This window comes from Eptatretus burgeri, chromosome 18 (assembly GCF_056783735.1).
Source record: "Eptatretus burgeri isolate ZD-2024b chromosome 18, Ebu_testis_v1, whole genome shotgun sequence".
Classification (NCBI taxonomy): Eukaryota; Metazoa; Chordata; class Myxini; order Myxiniformes; family Myxinidae; genus Eptatretus; species Eptatretus burgeri.
In genome coordinates this window covers 5265774-5285130 of record NC_140978.1, presented here as the reverse complement: position 1 = coordinate 5285130, position 19357 = coordinate 5265774, and the positions used below count along the sequence as shown (strand labels likewise).

General features: G+C 43.1%; 1 protein-coding gene across 4 annotated transcripts in view; it reads left to right on the top strand.

Moving 5' to 3' along the window:
* Window positions 1-19357, top strand: part of LOC147008509 (rho GTPase-activating protein 45-like) — a 108439-nt gene that overhangs the window by 11296 nt on the left and 77786 nt on the right. For 3 of the 4 annotated variants that reach the window (XR_015053300.1, XM_085864152.1, XM_085864150.1), the window contains 3 exons: window positions 13923-14136; window positions 14216-14377; window positions 15735-15810. Coding sequence is in view for 3 of the 4 variants with exons in the window: in XM_085864152.1 (XP_085720278.1) it covers window positions 13923-14136; window positions 14216-14377; window positions 15735-15810 (452 nt within the window). In the remaining variant the exon portion in view is untranslated. The remainder of the gene's footprint in view (window positions 1-13922; window positions 14137-14215; window positions 14378-15734; window positions 15811-19357) is intronic. The other variant, XM_085864151.1, reaches the window with a different exon arrangement.

The following is a 19357-nucleotide window of genomic DNA, read 5'->3' as shown; positions in this document are numbered from 1 at the left end:
TAGCAGCACTCTTGTAAGACTATAGGGGAGAGGGAGGCACGAGACACTCGACAAAGGGAGTTGGTTCCACAGATGAGAGAATAGACAGATGGAGGAATGGAGTTATGCATTCCGCTTGGAATTGAGGAGGATAACCAGGTGTGCAAATTTGGAAGTATGTGTGTGACCCGGGAAAGCTGGGAAGACAGAGATGACAGAGTGGGAGGAATGATTGCTGAAGTGAGGTGACAGAAAAATGAGAGTCCACCAACCTGTCTGGAGTGTGTGAGAAGCAGACCTTGGGATGTGGCTTTCTGCTGAGATGTGCCCATAACAGGGAGGTCCATGGACTCTATAACTTCTCAACAAGCAGGATGGGAAGCAGCTGTTACAGCCAAGAGTGGTGATGCAGAATCCACAAAATTACGTATGAAGACCTTATATACTGTAACGAGCTAAGTGCTTCTCAGAATGGAGAACCGAGGCATTAGTGATGTCATCTGTGTTTGGTGATGTCATCCGACTTTTACAGGCTGTGACAAATTGTGAGGCCAAGGAGATCCATGGAGTGCATGTATTTTAGTGGTTAGCCAGAGAAATAGATGAGGTAGTTCGAAAGCAATCATTGCAGAAGGACAGAGTGAGAGCGTGAGATTTTCTTGTACTGTTTGATACACTCCATGTAGCTGCCAAAGACTTTTTTTTTCTTTTCACAAGATCGAGACTCATCGAAGAGCAAAGTGATGGAGTGCATGAACTGACAGTGAGGCAGTGGGGCACCAGGTCAGGTCAGGTATGGGAGCATGTGCCAGAACAGCACGTTGCTGCGTCCACTTTCCGCCGGTACTCCAGGGGCCTCTGTCTGGCCATCCCCCAGGCAGATGCCAGGCCCATCCCCATCTCCTTGAGATGATGGTCAACCTGTTGCAACCATGAGGTACGTGGTCGACCCACTGGCCTCCTCCACTCATGAGACTCCCTCGCTGAGAGAATCTGGTGAGCAGGATCAGAGTCAAGAAAACGAGCCACATGTCCATACAGCCGCAACTGATGCTCACAGACTATGCAGGTAACAAATCTCATCCGAGTCTCTCTCAGCAACCGCTCGTTGGACACAAAATCCGACCAGCGATAGCCAAGGATTCTCCGAAGAGACCTGGTACCAAAGGAATTAAGTCTCCGTCTCAGATCCTTGGTCAGAGTCCAAGTCTCGCACCCATAGAGCAAGACTGGAAGTACCAAGGACCTTAAGACTCGGACTTTCGGCCTCCCGCACAGGTACCGGCAGCGCCACACCCCATGATCCAGTGAATCCATGACTCCCCAGGCCCGACCCAGACGTCTATTGACCTCTGACTCGCAGCCAGCGGAGACATGAATATCACTGCCAAGGTAAGTGAATCTCTCCACGATCTCAACATCCTCACCACAAACAGACACAGACAGGACAGCAGCATCCAAGATGTCACCGAAAGCCTGGATCTTAGTTTTGACCCAAGAAACCCGTAATCCCAACGGCTCCGACTCCTCATTCAGCACCTCGAGGGCCCCCAAGAGGATGTCTAAAGTCTCTGCAAAGATGACTGCATCATCTGCAAAGTCAAGGTCCGAGATCTTGACATTCCCAAATGACGCACCGCAACTTGATCTCTCCGACATCCTCCCTAGAATCCAGTCCATACAAGTGCTGAAAAGTGTGGGGGCAAGTACACATCCCTGACGAACTCCAGTAACAACTGGAAATGTCAGAGATGGTACTACCAGACTTCACAGCACTCTCAGTACCAGAGTAGAGTTCAGACATCAGATCGATCAGTTTTGGTGGCACCCCACGAAGACCAAGAATCCTCCAGAGGACATCCCGATTCACTGAATCGAACGCTTTACAGAGATCAACATAGGCTGCAAGCAGCCCCTGCTGAAACTCTCGTCTGCGTTCGGTGAGGACACAAAGTGCAAGGATATGGTCAATCGTTGACCTCTTTGGTGTAAAGCCTGACTGCTCTGGACACTGGTGCTCTGGTGCTGGACAAGCAGATGGTGGCGAATTATCAAGAATTACCAAGAACCCTATCAAGAATTATCCGAGCAAAGACCTTGCCCGGCACTGAGAGCAGCGTCACCCCTCGGTAGTTGTTGCAGTCTTGGCGATCACCCTTCCCTTTCCAGTGAGGGACAACAAGGCCCGTCTTCCAATCAGTTGGGATGATGCCTGTGTTCCAGGCAGAGCACAAAACTGCATGCAACGACACGAGTGCAGCATTTCCACCAGCCTTGAGAAGTTCAGCATGGATGCCACAGATCCCTGGAGCTTTGCCCCGTTTCAACTGGTTCACCGCAGCCCGTGTTTCCACAAGCGTAGGTGGACCACAGTTGATTCGAGGGTCAGCAACAGGGATTGTCACACCCTTGACGTCCAACTCGACAGTTGGGGGATCAGCCTAGTACAACCGCTCAAAGTAACCGGCCCAGCGGGCCTTCACTTCAGACTCCTCTGTCAAGAGCCTACCACTCTCTGCTCGAACTGTAGTGCTCCGAGGGATGGGCTTGGATGAACGTAATGCGCGAATTTCCCTGTAAGCGGGACGAGAATCACCTGTCCACAGGTGATGCTCTACCCCCTCACAGATTCCTCGCACATAGGCCTCCTTGTCCACCCTCAGTGCACGTACAGTTTTACGCCTCAGCTCCCTGAACAGCTCAGCTCTGCCATTCAGCCTGGCCCTGCGACTCTGGTCAATGGTATCCAGTGTCCCTTGAGAGACAAAATTCTTCTTTGCCCTGCGGTGAGCTCCAAGGCATCCACCGGCAACATCAAGGACGGTGGTCTTGAAGGCGCTCCACAACTCTTCAGGACCCCCCAAAGCACCCAGACCCCCCAAGTGTCCACTCAGCCTGTTCGCAAACTCCTCAGCTACTCTCTCATCCCTGAGCTTGGCAACATCCAGCCTAGGCTGGGATGGTACCATTCTCCAGGATTTAAGGTGCAGCTTTAGAGTTGCGACAACAAGCCTGTGGTCAGTATTGAGGAACTGAGCACTCCGGTAGACCCTGCAGTTCTGGATCATCCTCCAATGACCGTCAATGAGGACATGGTCAATCTCCTTTGCCACACCGCCAGCGTTGGAATACCAAGTCCAGCGATGAGCTTGTGGGCGCTGAAACCATGAACCAGCCACTTCTTGCAAAGTCAAGGAACTTAGTGCTATTCTGGTTCATAGTTCCTGACCCATGGGGACCAACACACACCTCATAACCGTCCCTATCAGTTCCAGTCGATGCATTGAAATCCCCCAAGACTAGAAGTGTATCTCGTCTGGGGCACTGATCAACCACAGACTCTAGTGTGGTGTAGAATGCATCCTTCATGGTGAGATCACTCGCCTCAGTCGGAGCATAAACAGAGACCAGGGAAATGACACCCAAGGAGTGACGAATCCTTAATCTCATAATACGCTCGTTGACCGGTGTTACCTCAATTATCATTGGGGTCAGCTTATTGGACACAGCTACAGCAACTCCTTGGGTATGGTAACCATCAGAGCGACCAGACCAATAGTAGGTGTAACCACCCACCATTATCTCGCCGCAATCCGGTCTCCGAACCTCAGAGAGAGCTGCAATCTCGATGTCCAAACGCTTGAGCTCAGATGATAACAGAGACAGGTGATCATCCTCTCTTAGGGATAGGACATTCCAGGCACCCACCCGAAGGGACCGCCTCAGGTTAGCCCAAGGAGACCGCCGTCTGGTGGACGACACCTCAGCACCACTCCGACACACTCTCCCGCAATCTGACCCAGGGATGTTACCCCGTGGTTTCCCTCCTATCAAAGATTGGGGGTCCCGAAGGCTTTGCCCCAATCCCGTCATCCGGTGAGCTGCCCTGCGAAGGGAAGCTGCACAGGAGGTACTCCCACGGAGTGGGTTTTCAGATTTTTTTGCGTTTTTGCGTTTTGCGGAATGAAGGGTTTTACGGTGGCCGGAGTGCAAATCCTGCAACCAACCTCCTAATAAGAAGTGACCCAACTGCAGGAGGACGTCCGCAGACACAGTTGGGCACTAGATATGGATGGCCGTTGGCTCACAAGGAGCTCCTCCGCCCTTTGACAGGTTTTGTTTTTAATCCTGCTGGGTGTCCATATCCAAACACCCTCCTCACCAGAAAACCTGGTGGGGGAGACGGTTTAGTCGCCGACAACCCGACCATGGACCAGTTGGGGCACCAGTTGGCCAAAATAATCAGGGGAATGAACGAACTAGAAAAGGGGAGAGAGATGGGAGGGAAATCAGCAAACTGCATGTAAGAGGGTTGGGTTGGGAAGAGTGATTATGGGTAAAAAGGATTGTGGTTAAGGGTGTTGGAATGACATGAGAGAGTGATGTACCACCTGCTTGAAGCCCTGGAGGAAGGTATGTAATTTGAACAACTCCAAAGGTGGTTCCACAAATGGGAGAAAAGAGGAACAAAGAGTAGCCATGGGTGGTAAGCTGGGATTGTGGGAGTTTTACCAATATGTGGGGACTGCAATAACGTTTGTGTCCTGAAGGAACTGTGGAGCTGGTTGTAGGACCGAGAGATCAGAATGAGCCCGACTGGAGGATGGTGAAAAAAAAAAACACATCGAGACCACCAACTTGCCTGCATTGTGAGAGCAACAGACATTGTGCTTCATCTTCACCCTGGGAGATTCCAATAATGTTAAAGTTTTAGATTCTACAGAATCCAGTAGAGACAGATGTGATGCTGGGGCACATGCTCGTAGGGTAGAGGAGTACTCCGTGGAGCTCCAGGCAAATGCCTGGTTGCCAGTGAGTAGCTCTGAGTGTTCAAGGGAAGACATGACAGAATGGATGCACAGTCGGCTGCTGACTTTGGAGGCCAGCTTTGCTGTATGGTTGACTCAATATAGGTCATGCTTGATGTTGAGGCCAAGAAATTCAAGAGACTGAACCTCTTCCAGTGGCTGATGATGGAAATAGATTGCTGAGTTTTTGTTTGACAAACCTACCAAAGTGACAGGGTGAGACTGTGAAATTTTACAAGATTGAAAGATGTGTTCCATTCATCAAACCAGCATCTAATGATTTCCAGATCAGCAGAGAGTGATGAAGCTGCAGTGTACCTATCAATTGAATGGGGGTACTATACAACACAATGTGGAGTTGTTTGTATAAATGAAGAGAGGGTTTCCAAGTATATGAGGAACCTTACTGGGTGAAAAGATACTACTGCCATGGGGCAGACCAACCTCCACTGGGAAAGGAGAGGAGAGGAGAGCGTTCCCTTGATAGCAGTGTTTGGACTGTGTGAGGGGAGGAAGTTAGAAATTGATGAATGAAGGTGACCTTCTATGCCAAAGGAAAAGAGGGGAGCAAGCAAAGAAGGATGCCAGGCTGTTGAATGCCAGAGATAGGTCTCGGTGGACAGTCTGACCTCTTGTTTGAGATTTCGCACCTTCAACCATTGCTGAAAGAAGAGCGGCAGCATGTTGAGAGTTGAGTGACCAAGATGGAAACTAAACTAATGGTCAGTGATTTTGCCTCCCGCCCCTCCAACAGGATTTGATTCACTATGGCCGAGAGTTGAAGATGGCCCCAGACAGGACAGGATAAACTGATGCATGAGAGAAGGTAGACTTTTGTGAAAGTATTCCCAGGTGAAATCAACATCAGAAGCTGAGGATCTGGTTGTCTCATTATTTATTGAGAAAGCAGATTGCAATCCCTGCCAGTTGGCTTGTATGAATCCATATTCTGCATTATGGAGGTTGCTCCATTACAATAGCCACAGAGGTATAAGCTCTGACAAGAACTTGATAAGAAGAGCCAAGAGGGGCAAAAGAGGAATAGGAGAGATTGGATGGAAAGTTAATATTCCTGCCCTAACTAAAAGAGGGCAATGCACAGCCGCTCCCTCAGCAAATGATGCTACACCACAGTCTTGTGCTGCATATGAAAGAAGACAAAGAAGATTCCAACAATGACAGAATATGATATATTATGTATACAGGACTTGGTTGTCAGGAAACCTCGTGTGATGAAGCAGATAAATATTCTCAACCCAATGAAGTATCCAGCCCTGATGGCATACTGCCATGGGTCCTTAAGATGATAATACTAGAAGTAACATCCATTTTGACAAACATTTGTCTGTCATTAATACAGACATGGCATACGTACCTTCACAGTGGAGGGAAGCCAACATACGCCTCATCTTCAAGAAGGAGGAAAAGGCTGATCCGGGTAAATAAGGAGGAGTGTCACGAAACAGTGTACCCTGTAAGATTATTGAACACATTGTGCAGTCACACATCATGAACCACCTAGATGAGGCTTTTTGGTTGACAACCAGCATACTATGTTGGTAAACCATCTTTGTGGACAACCGACATGGCTTTAGGGCCAAACGTTCCACAACAAGTCATTTGGTATTGACGATACTGTACATGACATCATGAGCTGCATTAAGAACGGGGATACATTCCACATCGCCTTCCTCAATTTTCCAAAAGCCATCGACAATATTCCGCATGAGAGACTTCTCACAGAACTAAAAGCATACTGCATACGGCATTTAAGGGTCCATTCTCATATGGATAAGACACTTGAATTTCTCAAAAACACCTGTATAACTAACTGCTCCTGCTCAGTCAATACCAGTCTGCTGAGGAGTTCTGCAAAAAAGCTGCAATTGAACCATAAGAGCTGTGTATATCAACAACATGCCAGATAAACTACATAGCACAGTTATACTGTTTGCTGATGATTGTGTGATCTTTATCTCAAGAATTTCAAAGAAAAACTTTGAGGTACTTCAAGAAGACCTGTGAAGGCGAGAGAAGTGACAAAACAGATGATTAACATCCTTCAACCCAAATATATCTGGAGTCATGAACATCTCCAAAAAGACCCAACCACCTGATAGGAATTGTACCTTTTGTGGCCACCTCCAACAGAAAGTATCCACATACTCATACTTTGGGATCAACAAAAACAACAAACTAAGATTGGATGGAAAACTCAAGAGTACCATCTGAAACGAGTAAGGTGCAAGGCTTCCTGAAATGGAACTTTTTGTCAACTCCAAGGAAAGTGAAAGAGCAAGCATATGCAATGCCAGTTAGAGTTTTCCAATCTAGCCTCCAAAGCCAGTTGCCGACTGGACATCCTTCATCGTGCATTCCTTCATTGGCACACATGAGCTCCTGACCGCAAACAAAGATTTTGTCCATAGCCTGATGGAGTACTGCTGTCCCCTCTGGGCTGGTGCTCCCACCTCTCACCTTTCTCGATTTCACGCTGTGGAAAACAAGGCATTTAGGATCATTGGTATCTCTCGTGATGAGGATGGTATCTCCGTCATCATCGCGATGAGGCTGAGTCTTTGGGTCTCTCACTCTCACCACAGGCAGGTTGGCAGTCTTTCTGTCTTCTACCGTCTACTCTCCGGCCTCACCCCCCCCCTCCTGCTCTGTCTGAGATATTTCCATGGGGTGCTTAAGGTCCACCAGCAACCCCCTTCTGGTAAAACTACCAAAATTAAGAATCATTGCTCACCTTCACTCTTTCATTCCTCTTTTTCCCCACCTTTGGAACAAATTCCTACACTCTCTTCAATACCACTCTTCCCTCCAGGTCTTCAAAACAGCTATTCACCACCATCTCTTATCTTCCCCCATCCAAAACTATGATCTTTTCTATCTCCGTTAATCCACCCCAAACCCACTAGCTTCAAATTCTCTGCTTTCCTTCCTGAAAGTCCCTGTAGTGTCTTGTTTACCCTGTGTACCCCACCCTATCCCTCTCCCTTCCACAGATCTCCTCCTGTCTCTGTTCCCCACTGTTTTTTTTTTTCCTTTCTTCTCCCACCCCTCTTGTGTCCTGCTCCCCTTGTTGTACATTTCTGTGTGTTAGCTCTCATATGAGCTTTGACAGTGTATACAAAAAAAAAATGAAGAGTGATCTTGGAGTAAGTTAGCCCTGCATGGGACCCATATAATATCACAAAGGAGACATCAGGAAGCAGCTAAAGCTGCCATTTCTGTATGAACGATTACAAACAGAAAGGTCATGTTACTGAAACCCTGAAAGTCCTAGGGTAGGAAACACTTGAGAGGAGGAGGTTTATCTTTTGACTTGACCTTCACCTGAATTGACCAGTCTATCTCGTCTACTGCAGGATGAAGGTTTCCTTTAACATTGTTCACTCTGCTTAATTCAATGAAATTGGAGGCCATTGTACTCCAGTAACATTTTCAATTTCATCTCTGCATCTGATCTTTGTTCTACCCTTGCTCCTTCCAGGGTCGTTTGTAATTTTTGTTGTCCACTGGTTGTCTGTAATTCTCGTTAACTGTCCAGTCCATACAGGTTTATTGATTGTGACCATAACGAAAAGGAATTTTTTTTTTTTGGCTGATCCATTCGTTTCTCTTCTTCTCCCTTTTCGTTATGCCAAGACAGCATCTCTTTGTGGCTCTTTGTGTGGTGATCGATTTTTATCCAGATTATTAGTTAGAAACCATGCTTCCACTGCCATATGTCATTGCTTGGAGAAGAGACTGATTGTAAACTTTCCTTTTCAGATTCAAGGGCAGTTTGTTTTTCTTGACATTTAAAATTGTCCAAATGCAGCCCAACCTTCTCCAGTGTGTCCCTTCACGGCTTCAAACTGATCACTATAACTTGTATGAGTTGACCGAAGTAAATGTATTTTCTGTTTATTCTTCGATTTTCGTAATGAGCAATTTGAATCTCTTCCTTTTTTTTGCAAAGCAGTCGAGCATTAGTTTTGTCTTTTTCATCATCATTTTTAGTCTAATTTTTTGAGTCTCCATATTGAACTCATCCATCAAGTTCATGATATGATGACATTAAAACAATCTCATCTGTGAATCATATGTAGGTGGTTTAGTCTTTCTCCTTCGACACTTATTCCTCTATTTTCCCAACGTATCTGTTGGATCACTCCTTGTAGGCATGCGGTGAACAATTTTGGTGAGATTGAGTGTCCTTGTCAGACACCTCTTTCGATATTGATTTTGCCACTATTTTGATGCAGTTTTGAGGTGGCTGCGGCACCACTGTATACCTTGCTTAATGTGTTGATGTATCTGGAGTTGATATTTAGGTGATATTTAGCTTTATTGTGGCACATTGTTGGATTTGTTTCCACATTGTCGGAGGCTTTTTCATAATTGATGAATGCGAGAAACAAAGGAAGTTTAAATTCTCTTGATTTTTCAGGAAGCTGACTTGTATACAAAGGCAATTCATTGTTGAGTATCTATTTCTAAAACCTGCTTGCTCCCATAGATAGTTGCTGTCCAGTTCAATCCTGTGTCTGCTCGTAATCATTTTTATGAACAATTTCTAAGTACTGGAGAGAAGGCTAATTGGATGGTAATTGTTTAGGTCCATTTTACACTCGCTGAAGGAGAGGGTATTGCATTTGGGTCCTTTATTTGTTTGTCTGTTTGTTTGTTTGTTTGTCCGTGCAGAACTTTTGTGTTTTTCTCTGCAACTGCTTGTCAGATTGAGATGAAATTTTCACCATCGGTGCGACTAATCATGTAGAATGTTTTAATGATAATTATGATGTCATAGGTCACGTGGTGTGGTAGCCATGTTGGAAAAACGGAAAAACTTTAGACCTCTGTATCTCTGAAACCGCACCAAGGAAAAAAGAAACTTGGCACAGAGCAAATACTTCTCATGAGGAATAAGGGTGATTTTTTATGACATCATAGGTTCCTTCATTGTGACATCATAATTGCATATGTAGAACACTACTTCTGATCAGTATGAAAATTTTTGAGGGTCATCTCGGGATAAAATAGTCCACAGAAAAATATTGATGATGTCATAGGTCATGTGATTTGGCAGCCATATTGTAAAAAAAAAAAAAATAATTATATATATATATCTTCTTCTCTGAAGTGGCCAAACAGATTGAGGTGAAACATTACAGATATGACCACCTATCCATGATTAACAAAATTTTCACACATATGACATCATAGGTCACATGGTTTGGCAGCCATATTGTATTTACCGTAAAACCTTTAAAAAAACTTCTCCAGAACGGTTGGACAGATTGAGGGGAAACTTTACAAAAGTGTTCCCCAAGCCATGGGTGTACAAGTTTGTTGAGGAATAATTGGTCGGTCACATGGTTTGGCAGCCATATTGGATTGACCAAAATATTAAATAATGTTTTCTCTGGAATTGCTTAATCAATTGAGCTGAACCTTTGCAATTTAGATGTAGTCGTGATGGGGAATGCAAGTTTTAAATTTCAACTTGCTCAGACACATGGTCTGGCAGCCAGAATTATTTGATTTTTTGATCTGAGTTTTCTTCAATATATATATATATATATATATTTTTTGAATAAGTCGCACTTGGCTGTGCCTGGATGGGTTTGAGGTTAGAGGAGTAGCAGCTGAAATACAAATCCTATCCAGGTTCCACCTGATGACTTCATCTTTGCTTTTTGCTTGTTTTGGTTCCTTCTGATTACTCCAATGCAGGATTGTAGCCATTTGGTCTTCCTTTTGATTTGAATGGAATTTATTTTAATCCCATTCTGAATTCAATTGAATAATAAAAGACGTCCTAGGTCAGGATCAGATGGCCAATCAAAGTGGGGTTGCATCAAAGCGGGACTTGTTGGTACCCAGTCATCACTGCCAGCACTTATAAAGTGGCAGTTCTAATTATGTCTATTCTTAATTACTTAACACACCAGTACACAAACGTCACACAAAATACACCACACAAAACTACACAAACACCACACAAAACAAGTCCTGGTGAGTGTCTGCAATCTCTGATTGCTCTTTTTCTTGTTCTCCTTTTGGTGTGGATCAGGATCAACTCCCTCACCAAGTTTGATGCTTTTTAATGCAAACTGCATCTCAAAATCACCGGCTGGATGACTGCATTGTTATATGTTTTGTTTGACACACCATTCAATTGTATTTTCTCACTGTAGAGTTGTTAATAACAAAAATTCCGCACATTTAATGAAGTGATCTCTGTTTGTGCTATGACTTCCATTTTTCTCTTTTAGGGTGAAAATCTCAGCACATTCTGTTATTAGAATTCCACTTGTAAGCTTTTACACATATGTTGCTTGATAAAGTATATTTTAATGAAAAGTGATGCTGAGTCAATTAAGATGGCCATGGGTTGGAAAGGTGGTGGACTGGGGTGTCGGTGGGGAATGGTTTGAGGTGGGAAGGGGAGGGTTCCGTTTGATCCTTCTAACCCCTCCACGAATCTGCCCTAAATTCATACCTCAGTCTCTCTTGCCTGTATCCATAACTTCAAATGGTATTCCTTGTTGAAGTACCATTTCATGCACAATGGCGTCATGAGTAACTACTTTATTTATTTCAGATAGTTTATTTCCGGTACTGACCACTTCCGATAACTTTTCCATTTGGCACACATTCTGTAACTGTTTACGGTTTCATTTTTGAAATTCTCCACATGAGCTTAAAAGCTTTACTAATATATTAGTGGAAGATGCAATATGTTCTGTAGAGGGAATGACCATCTTTGGCACGTACGTCAACACCAAAGTACTGTTGAATGTTAAGTAATCTTCCATCTTTTGAAGTCAGAATGCGTTTCCTCATGCAGGCTTTATTAAAAAAAAAATTAGATTGAGCACTACATGATCATGATCAATCGGAAAATACATCGATGCTGGATTCTTTGATCTTAAGGTGCTCGAAATATGCAACAAGTTAACAGCACTTGGTCATGTGAAGTCACACTATAATTTCAGTGAAGAAACGAGACCAGAAACCAGAAAAAAAACAGAAAGTTTATCGGAACAGCCAGCTGGCTGTGCCTCTGTGCACAGGAAACCACACAAACATTTCATGAACTAGTCCAGTGTTTTTTTTTTTTTTTTTTCGGTCATTCTCTGACCCTCCCTCTTCATCTCTTTTCCAGTTCTCTCTGCCAATTTTCATTTGTTTTATCTGTTTTTCCTTGTGTTCCAATAATATAATCTTCCCATCCCTGTTTTCCATGGCACATGTATCTATGCTTTAAATATCCGCCACGGAAGCTGAGATATATTTCCAACACAACTTTAAATATCCGCCACGGAAGCTGAGATATATTTCCAACACAAGTCTATCAACCGCTTTGTCTTGTTGAGGACATGAGGTCTGAATCAACAACACAGGATGAGTGTTTTTATATGTTGGTGTAACCTTCCAAACTTTGCCCTTTCCCATTTGGTGTTCCACCTCAGAACTTGCCTCCAGATGCTGTGATGCCAGATTAAAATCATACAAACTATGTTAATTTCTTAGTTTATCACTAAATGCTTGTTTGCACCAATATTTCAACTTTAATCAAGCTGTATCTCTGAAGATATAGGTTAGCAATCTGATAAGACCTAAGGAAAACCTCCTGGTGTTGTGATCAGATTGCCTGAACGTTTCTGCTGCTAAAGGCCCAGTCACACCTTGACGTTTTAGCCAGCAATGGCAACGTATCAAAATGTATGTAAAACGCTGGCTTACGTTGAACTTTTGATGTTTTTTTTTAAAGATTCGGACGTATTCATAACGGGTTGGTCGTATGCATAACATATTAGTAACGGACACAGAACGTTTTGTTGTGTTATAGATTACTTATACCAACGAATGCTGAACCTGTTGTCGGCGTTCACAACCTATGCCCAACGATAGTCTAACTTATGTATAGCGCGCTGCACGCATCGCCGACGATCACGTGGCGTAGCCTATTAAAAGGCTGCTGCACAATGATTCAAATCATAACCGCCAGAGAAATGGAAGTGTCAACATTGCTGTCACACCTTGGCGATCTTGCCAGCGTATGCCAACCTCTGAAAAATGCGTCTAAAACGCTGGCGCACATCGAATACGGTATGGGTAAGTTTGGTATGTGTGATTAGAATGCTAAAGTACGCTATCATGCATCGTATTAAGTGGAGTACGTCTTGTAATTATAAACGTGTTCAACATTTTACGACGTACTTGCCGTATGAAACACGTTCCGCATGCGATGGGAATAAGTTGTACGCACGATATGCCAACGTTGTCACACATCGACAAAAGTTACTTGTAAGTTACTCATAAGTCGAAACACTCAAGGTAATGGTTAGCGTCAGTGTTCCAGACTCCATGTTTTTTTTTTTTTTTCTTCTTCGGTATGACAGTGATGTTGACACTTCGATTTCTAGTGTGGTTATGATTTAAATCGTTGAGCGGCAGCCTTTTAATTATATTATATTATAACTGCACTACAAATCGAAGTGTCAACATCACCGTCATACTGAAGAAAAAAAAAACATGGAGTCTGGAACACTGACGCTAACCATGTCGACGTTAACCATGCTAACTTTTGTCGACATGTGCCAACGTTCGCATATCGTGCGTACAACACGTTACTCATAGGTTAGAAATAAGTTTCGGGTACGCTAAACATTACCTCGACATGTTTAGGCTTATGAGTAACTTACAAGTAACGTGTGTCAACGATCGCGTGACGTGCCTACAACTTATGGCCAGCGTTATGCGGAACGTGTGAGTCATACGCTGGCATAAGTCTTAAAATTTCAAGCATGGAAAATTTGAGGACAACCGAAAAGTACAACGTTTAAAGCCAGCGTACTACGACATATGGCAGTGTTTTTCAGCGTGCTCTCAATGTTATCAAAACTTACCCATAACGTATTCGATGTGTACCAGCGTTTTACACAAATTTTCCAAAAATCGGTATAAGCTGGCTAAAACGTCAAGGTGTGACTGGGCCTTAAGAAAAATCCCAGCCTGAAGCAGGTGCATGAAAGCTGTTTTTGCACTGAGAGTATAATTCTATGGATATCTACCAGGGTTTAAGTTGGAGAAGCCACATCATTCAGTGTCTAACCAGTGTTTTGATTTCTGCAGGGTGCAGAGCAGATGAGCGATGAAGGGAATGAAGCAGCGAATGAGAGACTGGAAAGGGAGGTTGTACGATCTGCAGGATCGAGTGCAGCAACCGAGGCGAAAGGAAATGACAAAGAAAAAGAGTCAGAAATTGAGGAAGGAGAATTTGGTCGTTTATCTCAAGATGTTCGTAAACTGCACGAATCGCTTGCAAAACTTAAATCAGAACTTGCTGGTGAGTGTCTGTCTGAGCTCAAGTAATGTCCCACAATTATCCTCAGCGCTAAAACCTGGTCATGCCCTTTTACTCACAGATCCTTTATCTTGTGTCGAGCCAGATTCCCCGAACCTTTCTGCTGTCAAGAAACAACAAGTTGAAGTTACTGATCTCCTGCAATATATGACGAACCGCCATCCTGCACTTGATACAGAAGATACTCGTCAGTGCATTCAGAGCTTGCAACAGCACCTTGACGGTTAGAGCCTGACCATACACACATATACATACAACAACATGTCAATCAACATTCATGACCCGCACATCTTGGATATATTATAACTGTAAGGGGTTATCTACATTTTGCATACATAATGGCTGAGGAGGGATGTGAAGGTAGGGAAGAAATTAAGTGGGAAAAATAAATAAATGGGTAGAGTGAAGATAAGGAGGAAATCGGAAAGTCAAAGTGAAGAGTGAAAGGGTGGTGATGAGTGTGGGAGAAGAAAATTACGCTGTGGAGTGGGAGGAGGATGGAATAAAGGGGGATTTATGGGGAAAGAGGGTGGGGGGAGGTGTGGGTTGGGGGGGGAGGTGTGGGTTGGGGGGGAGGTGTGGGTTGGGGGGGAGGTGTGGGTTGGGGGGTGGGAGGTGTGGGTTGGGGGGAAGTGTGGGTTGGGGGGGAGGTGTGGGTGGAGTCAAATTCTACTGTTTTAGTGTGCACTAGGGGTCCCGACCTGTCGATTCGCTTTTTGGTTTAATCAAAAGACAGTTTGTCCTTCACAAACATATCGTATGTCTATCTGTTAGTCAATGCGGACTAAAAAGGAGTAAAACACATGAAAAAAGGATCTTGTATAACACCTAATATTGTTGTCGTGGCTGCAGTTGTTGTTGCTGTTGTTTGTGTGTTCCTTCCATGTACTTTTATATACAGGTATTCTCCATTGTTTCAAGAAGTATTACTATCTTTCATTTTGTGTGCTCCTCCAACGTCCTTCGAAACCATTCCTGTTGTCGTAGAATGAAACATAACTGTTGAAACCACAACATTAAGCTCCCTTTACTGATTATTCTCCTCAATTCCGGAAAGAGGGGCTTTTCGAACATGCATCTCCATGACTAAACGGACATCTTTTTCTTCCAACGAAATCAATTATTATCTTTCCAACGGTACCATTTTTATTATTCTATGACAGCAAGAACTGTGACATTAAAGCTTGAGATCCCACTTGTTCCTCCTCAATCTCAGAAACAAGGGGTTTCAAACCAGGCATCTTTATGATTAAATGGACACAAATTTTTGTTCCAAATAAATTGATTATTCACTTTTTTCAATACAGCAAGAACCCATAAGAATGAAGCGTCTCTCACACAATATATATATATATATATATATATATATATATATATATATATATATATATATATATATATATATATATATATATATATATATATCCAAACACAAGAAGGTGGATACTTTCAAAATTGGGAGGACTCTGTTACACCATCTGAAACCCGCGTATGGAGATAACCAATGACACTCACTATACCAACATGATACTAATATCTGACCTTATTCATTCTTCTTCTGCACTCCCTACATTACCCAGATTACAAACCAGATCCTGACTGGCAATCGGAGGTGGATATGGCAATAGAATGCCTTGCAATGTCTCTCAGCAGCAGGTATGAGGTTTAAAATCTAAATGTACATTGTATTATGGGCTATATCATTTCAATGTAAAAACAACTTTTATTTCCTTCAATAAAAGCAGCATAGTACACAAAAGACATTAAAATGGCTGAAGGAGGCTGAATTCCAAAAAGCAGAGTTTGTAGCGGGAACCCCTTTACACTTACAATGCGATATTCAGAACTAAATACAAAACAACATCAAATTACATAACAAATATAAGTAAACATGGTATGAATGAAAGAAACATGTTCATGGGCAGACAGTTTCAGAAAGTGAATGAATGGATGGATTGATCGATTGGAATATTTTATGCAACATTTATTGGTTTGTAACTGTAACAAAAGCCAGATGAATGTCCTTTATCGAAAACAGGTAATCATATTTTGGTTAAATATTTATTTTCAATAAAAATTCACAATTACTGTTATTTTACACACATTTTTCTGCTTCTGATCGACGTTGTGTGGCTTGATGTCGCGAAGTGATGTGACATGTTGTCGATGGAAGTGTGGTGTGGTGTGGTGCTGATGAGTGATGGAAGATTGATGTGTGTGAACACCCTACTGTCTTTCCACGTGTTCCTTAACATCGCTCTATTCCCTCTTTCTTTCCTCCTATGCCTTGTCGCTTGTTCCTTCTCTTCACCTATGCTTTGTTTTGTTGATCACCTCTTCATTTCATCGTTTTGTTTCCAAAATGGTTACACCTTAAAATAGACAATAAAGATGAAAATCAAAAGGAGCTGAGACCATCGTCTCCGGAGTGGTTAAGATAATACCTTTGCCTTTGCTCGTTTTATAACTCAATTTGATCTGTTGTCTGCATGAGCACAACATTTGTCAATCTGCAAGAGTATGCTCTTAAAAAAAACAGCAAGCTTGTCCATTTGGGCCTGATGGTAGGATTAAACTTAGCTCCCAACAAGTCATTTTATGAACCACGACTCCAGGGATGCTTTATGCAAATGAACCGATGGTATTCTTGCGTTGTTTGGTTACATTAGAGATTCACCTTGCACATATTTGACAAAGGACACACCATGCACGAGATGTACCATTCCACAGATAATTCCAACAGCAGTGGGAAGTCAGTCGACCAGTCTATTGAGTGAATTCTTATTTGAGTGGGATTCCATGATAAGTTTGATCAGCATCATTATTGTGGCACTGCCAAACCATTGATGTTGTGCACTTGTAAAATTGGCAGAAATTAAGAATTTAGCCAGTATACCAGCACAAGCCTTAGGTATACTTTACTTGAATCACTCAATACTCACACCTCACATTTGTTTTGAACGAGATCTTCAAAAGGTACACATTTTCTGGCAGTCATTGCTGCAATAATCTGTCCGATAAAAGACTTTCAAAATGACATATGAATGCCAACGAGGCCTATCGTGCATGCGCTGTGTGTGTGTGCGTTTTCAGTGACTCTGTTCTGCCTGCCGGGCACTTTTAGCTTGCCTTGCTTGTGAGAAATCTGGAATTGAAATCGTCTTTAAACATATAATCATCATCATTTAAATGAAAGTGTCAATTTCAGAATGGATAATCATAATTGGTGTGTTCCCAGATGCAACTCAGACTCACAGACACATAGAAATTACAAGAAATATTCATAGATGAGACTGGGAGGTGTTGAGTGCAGTGGATATAACACACACACACACACACACACACACACACACACACACACACACACACACACACACACACACACACACACACACACACACACACACACACACACACACACACACACACACACACACACCTACCTTTTATTCTAATATAAGCTCTCCTGTGGCCACGGAACCAAACAAACAAGATATTTATAACAACCCCCACAGCTCCCATTACCTCCTCCCATAATGATTAATGCAAAATATAATAATGTTAAAATCTGATTTTAAACTTACCTACCCTGTGCATTCACAAGCCCCAGATATGACCTTCCCATCAGTGTTCAGAAGCACGCAAATCAGATAGTGTCTCGCTCCCACTTTTTTGTTGTACAAAGACACACCCCAACTTTCTTTCAGGTTATTTTACAAATATTTTCGGCTTTTCTTAGAAGCCTTGGGAGTCATTTTAGGTAAAAACACTGTCATGCATACACAATGGAAGTTCACATGTCCTGAAGATCGCTATTTCCAGGGGTTTCTGCACACGCGTGCCGAGCATTCTGTGGCGGATTACGTCGTTTTGAAAGTCCTGCATTGCCTGCAAGTCATCAAAGATCCTTGTTTTACAACTTTTAAAGCTTTCTTTTGTTTTGTAAAACTTCTTGGGATTCATAAAGTTTCTGTTGTTTTGAGCCAACAGTTTTTGCATTCATTTTAGCAGGTTTCAAATTCTCGGCTGCTGCTACTATGACTACTACTTTACTGGCCCTAATGAATCCCATAGTAGTCAAGTAGTTAGTATTGAGTAGTTAGTGGTCAGGATCACATTCTCTGAGTAAATTACTTGGTGAAGTATTCTCTGCTATGCGTAGTTATAAATAATTAAAAGTGCTTTGTGGTGCAAGTGCAAGTATCCGACAGTTCGGTGCAGAGATTACCTTTGGTAGAGACAGACATTTACCTTTGAGGTTTCAATCCTGGTTTCCATTCCTGACCCGACTATAAACTGCCGGATTAGTGCTCCACCAGCAGGATGTTGCATCATAATGTGGACCACAACTCAGATGGATATTAAAGTGGGGGTCCTGTCTGTTAGCATTGGCTGATGAACGTTAAAGTTTCCCCAGTGTCTTTCGCGAAGAGTAGGTGAGCTTTTGTCAGGATCCTGTCAAAATTCAAAATTTCTGCGCTGACTTTCAATGGAACTGCTTTGGCAGCAATGAATCTGCCTTCAGACAGAGAACTATATAAAGAGAGGTGCAAGTGATACATCATGCCTGCAGCAAAAGTACGTATTTTCTGGCCACTTGTAAGATCTCTGCACCATCTTTTTTCTACAATATCGAGGCTCGTGGAGGAGCTGGGACATATAATGGATCACAATGTAACAGAACAAAAGGAACATTAGAAAGAGAAGGGGAAACACACAAACAGCAAGAATGAGGGACAAAATAGAGGGAGACTTGGAGAAATAAGGGATGCGTGAAAAAATGAGTTCTCGGGGAGGACACATGGGGTGGACAAAATGGATACAGCCACAAATGCTCAGAAAGGAAAAACTGAAATCTTGGAAAGAGGTGGGCTTGGGGAAGGTTAATGGGAAAAGAAGAGATCATGCTTTTGGTTGGGTGATGATCTGAGATGGTGGTGAACAGCTGTCATGAATCCCTGGAGGGAAGAATGAGTTGAAGAGAATGTGGAAGTTGGTTCTACAGGTGGGAAAAAATAAGAACAAATGAATGGAGTTGAGCATTGGTTCTGGATTTTGGAAGTTTCATCAGGAGAGGGTTGCTTGAAGTCCTTGGTTTCCATAGCATAAAGCTAAGCAAGGTGTGAGGTAGGGGTGCCAGCCCATGGCTTCAATGTTTCTTTTTTTCCTGTTGGCTTTCTGTTGTTGGTTTTCCTGGCATTCT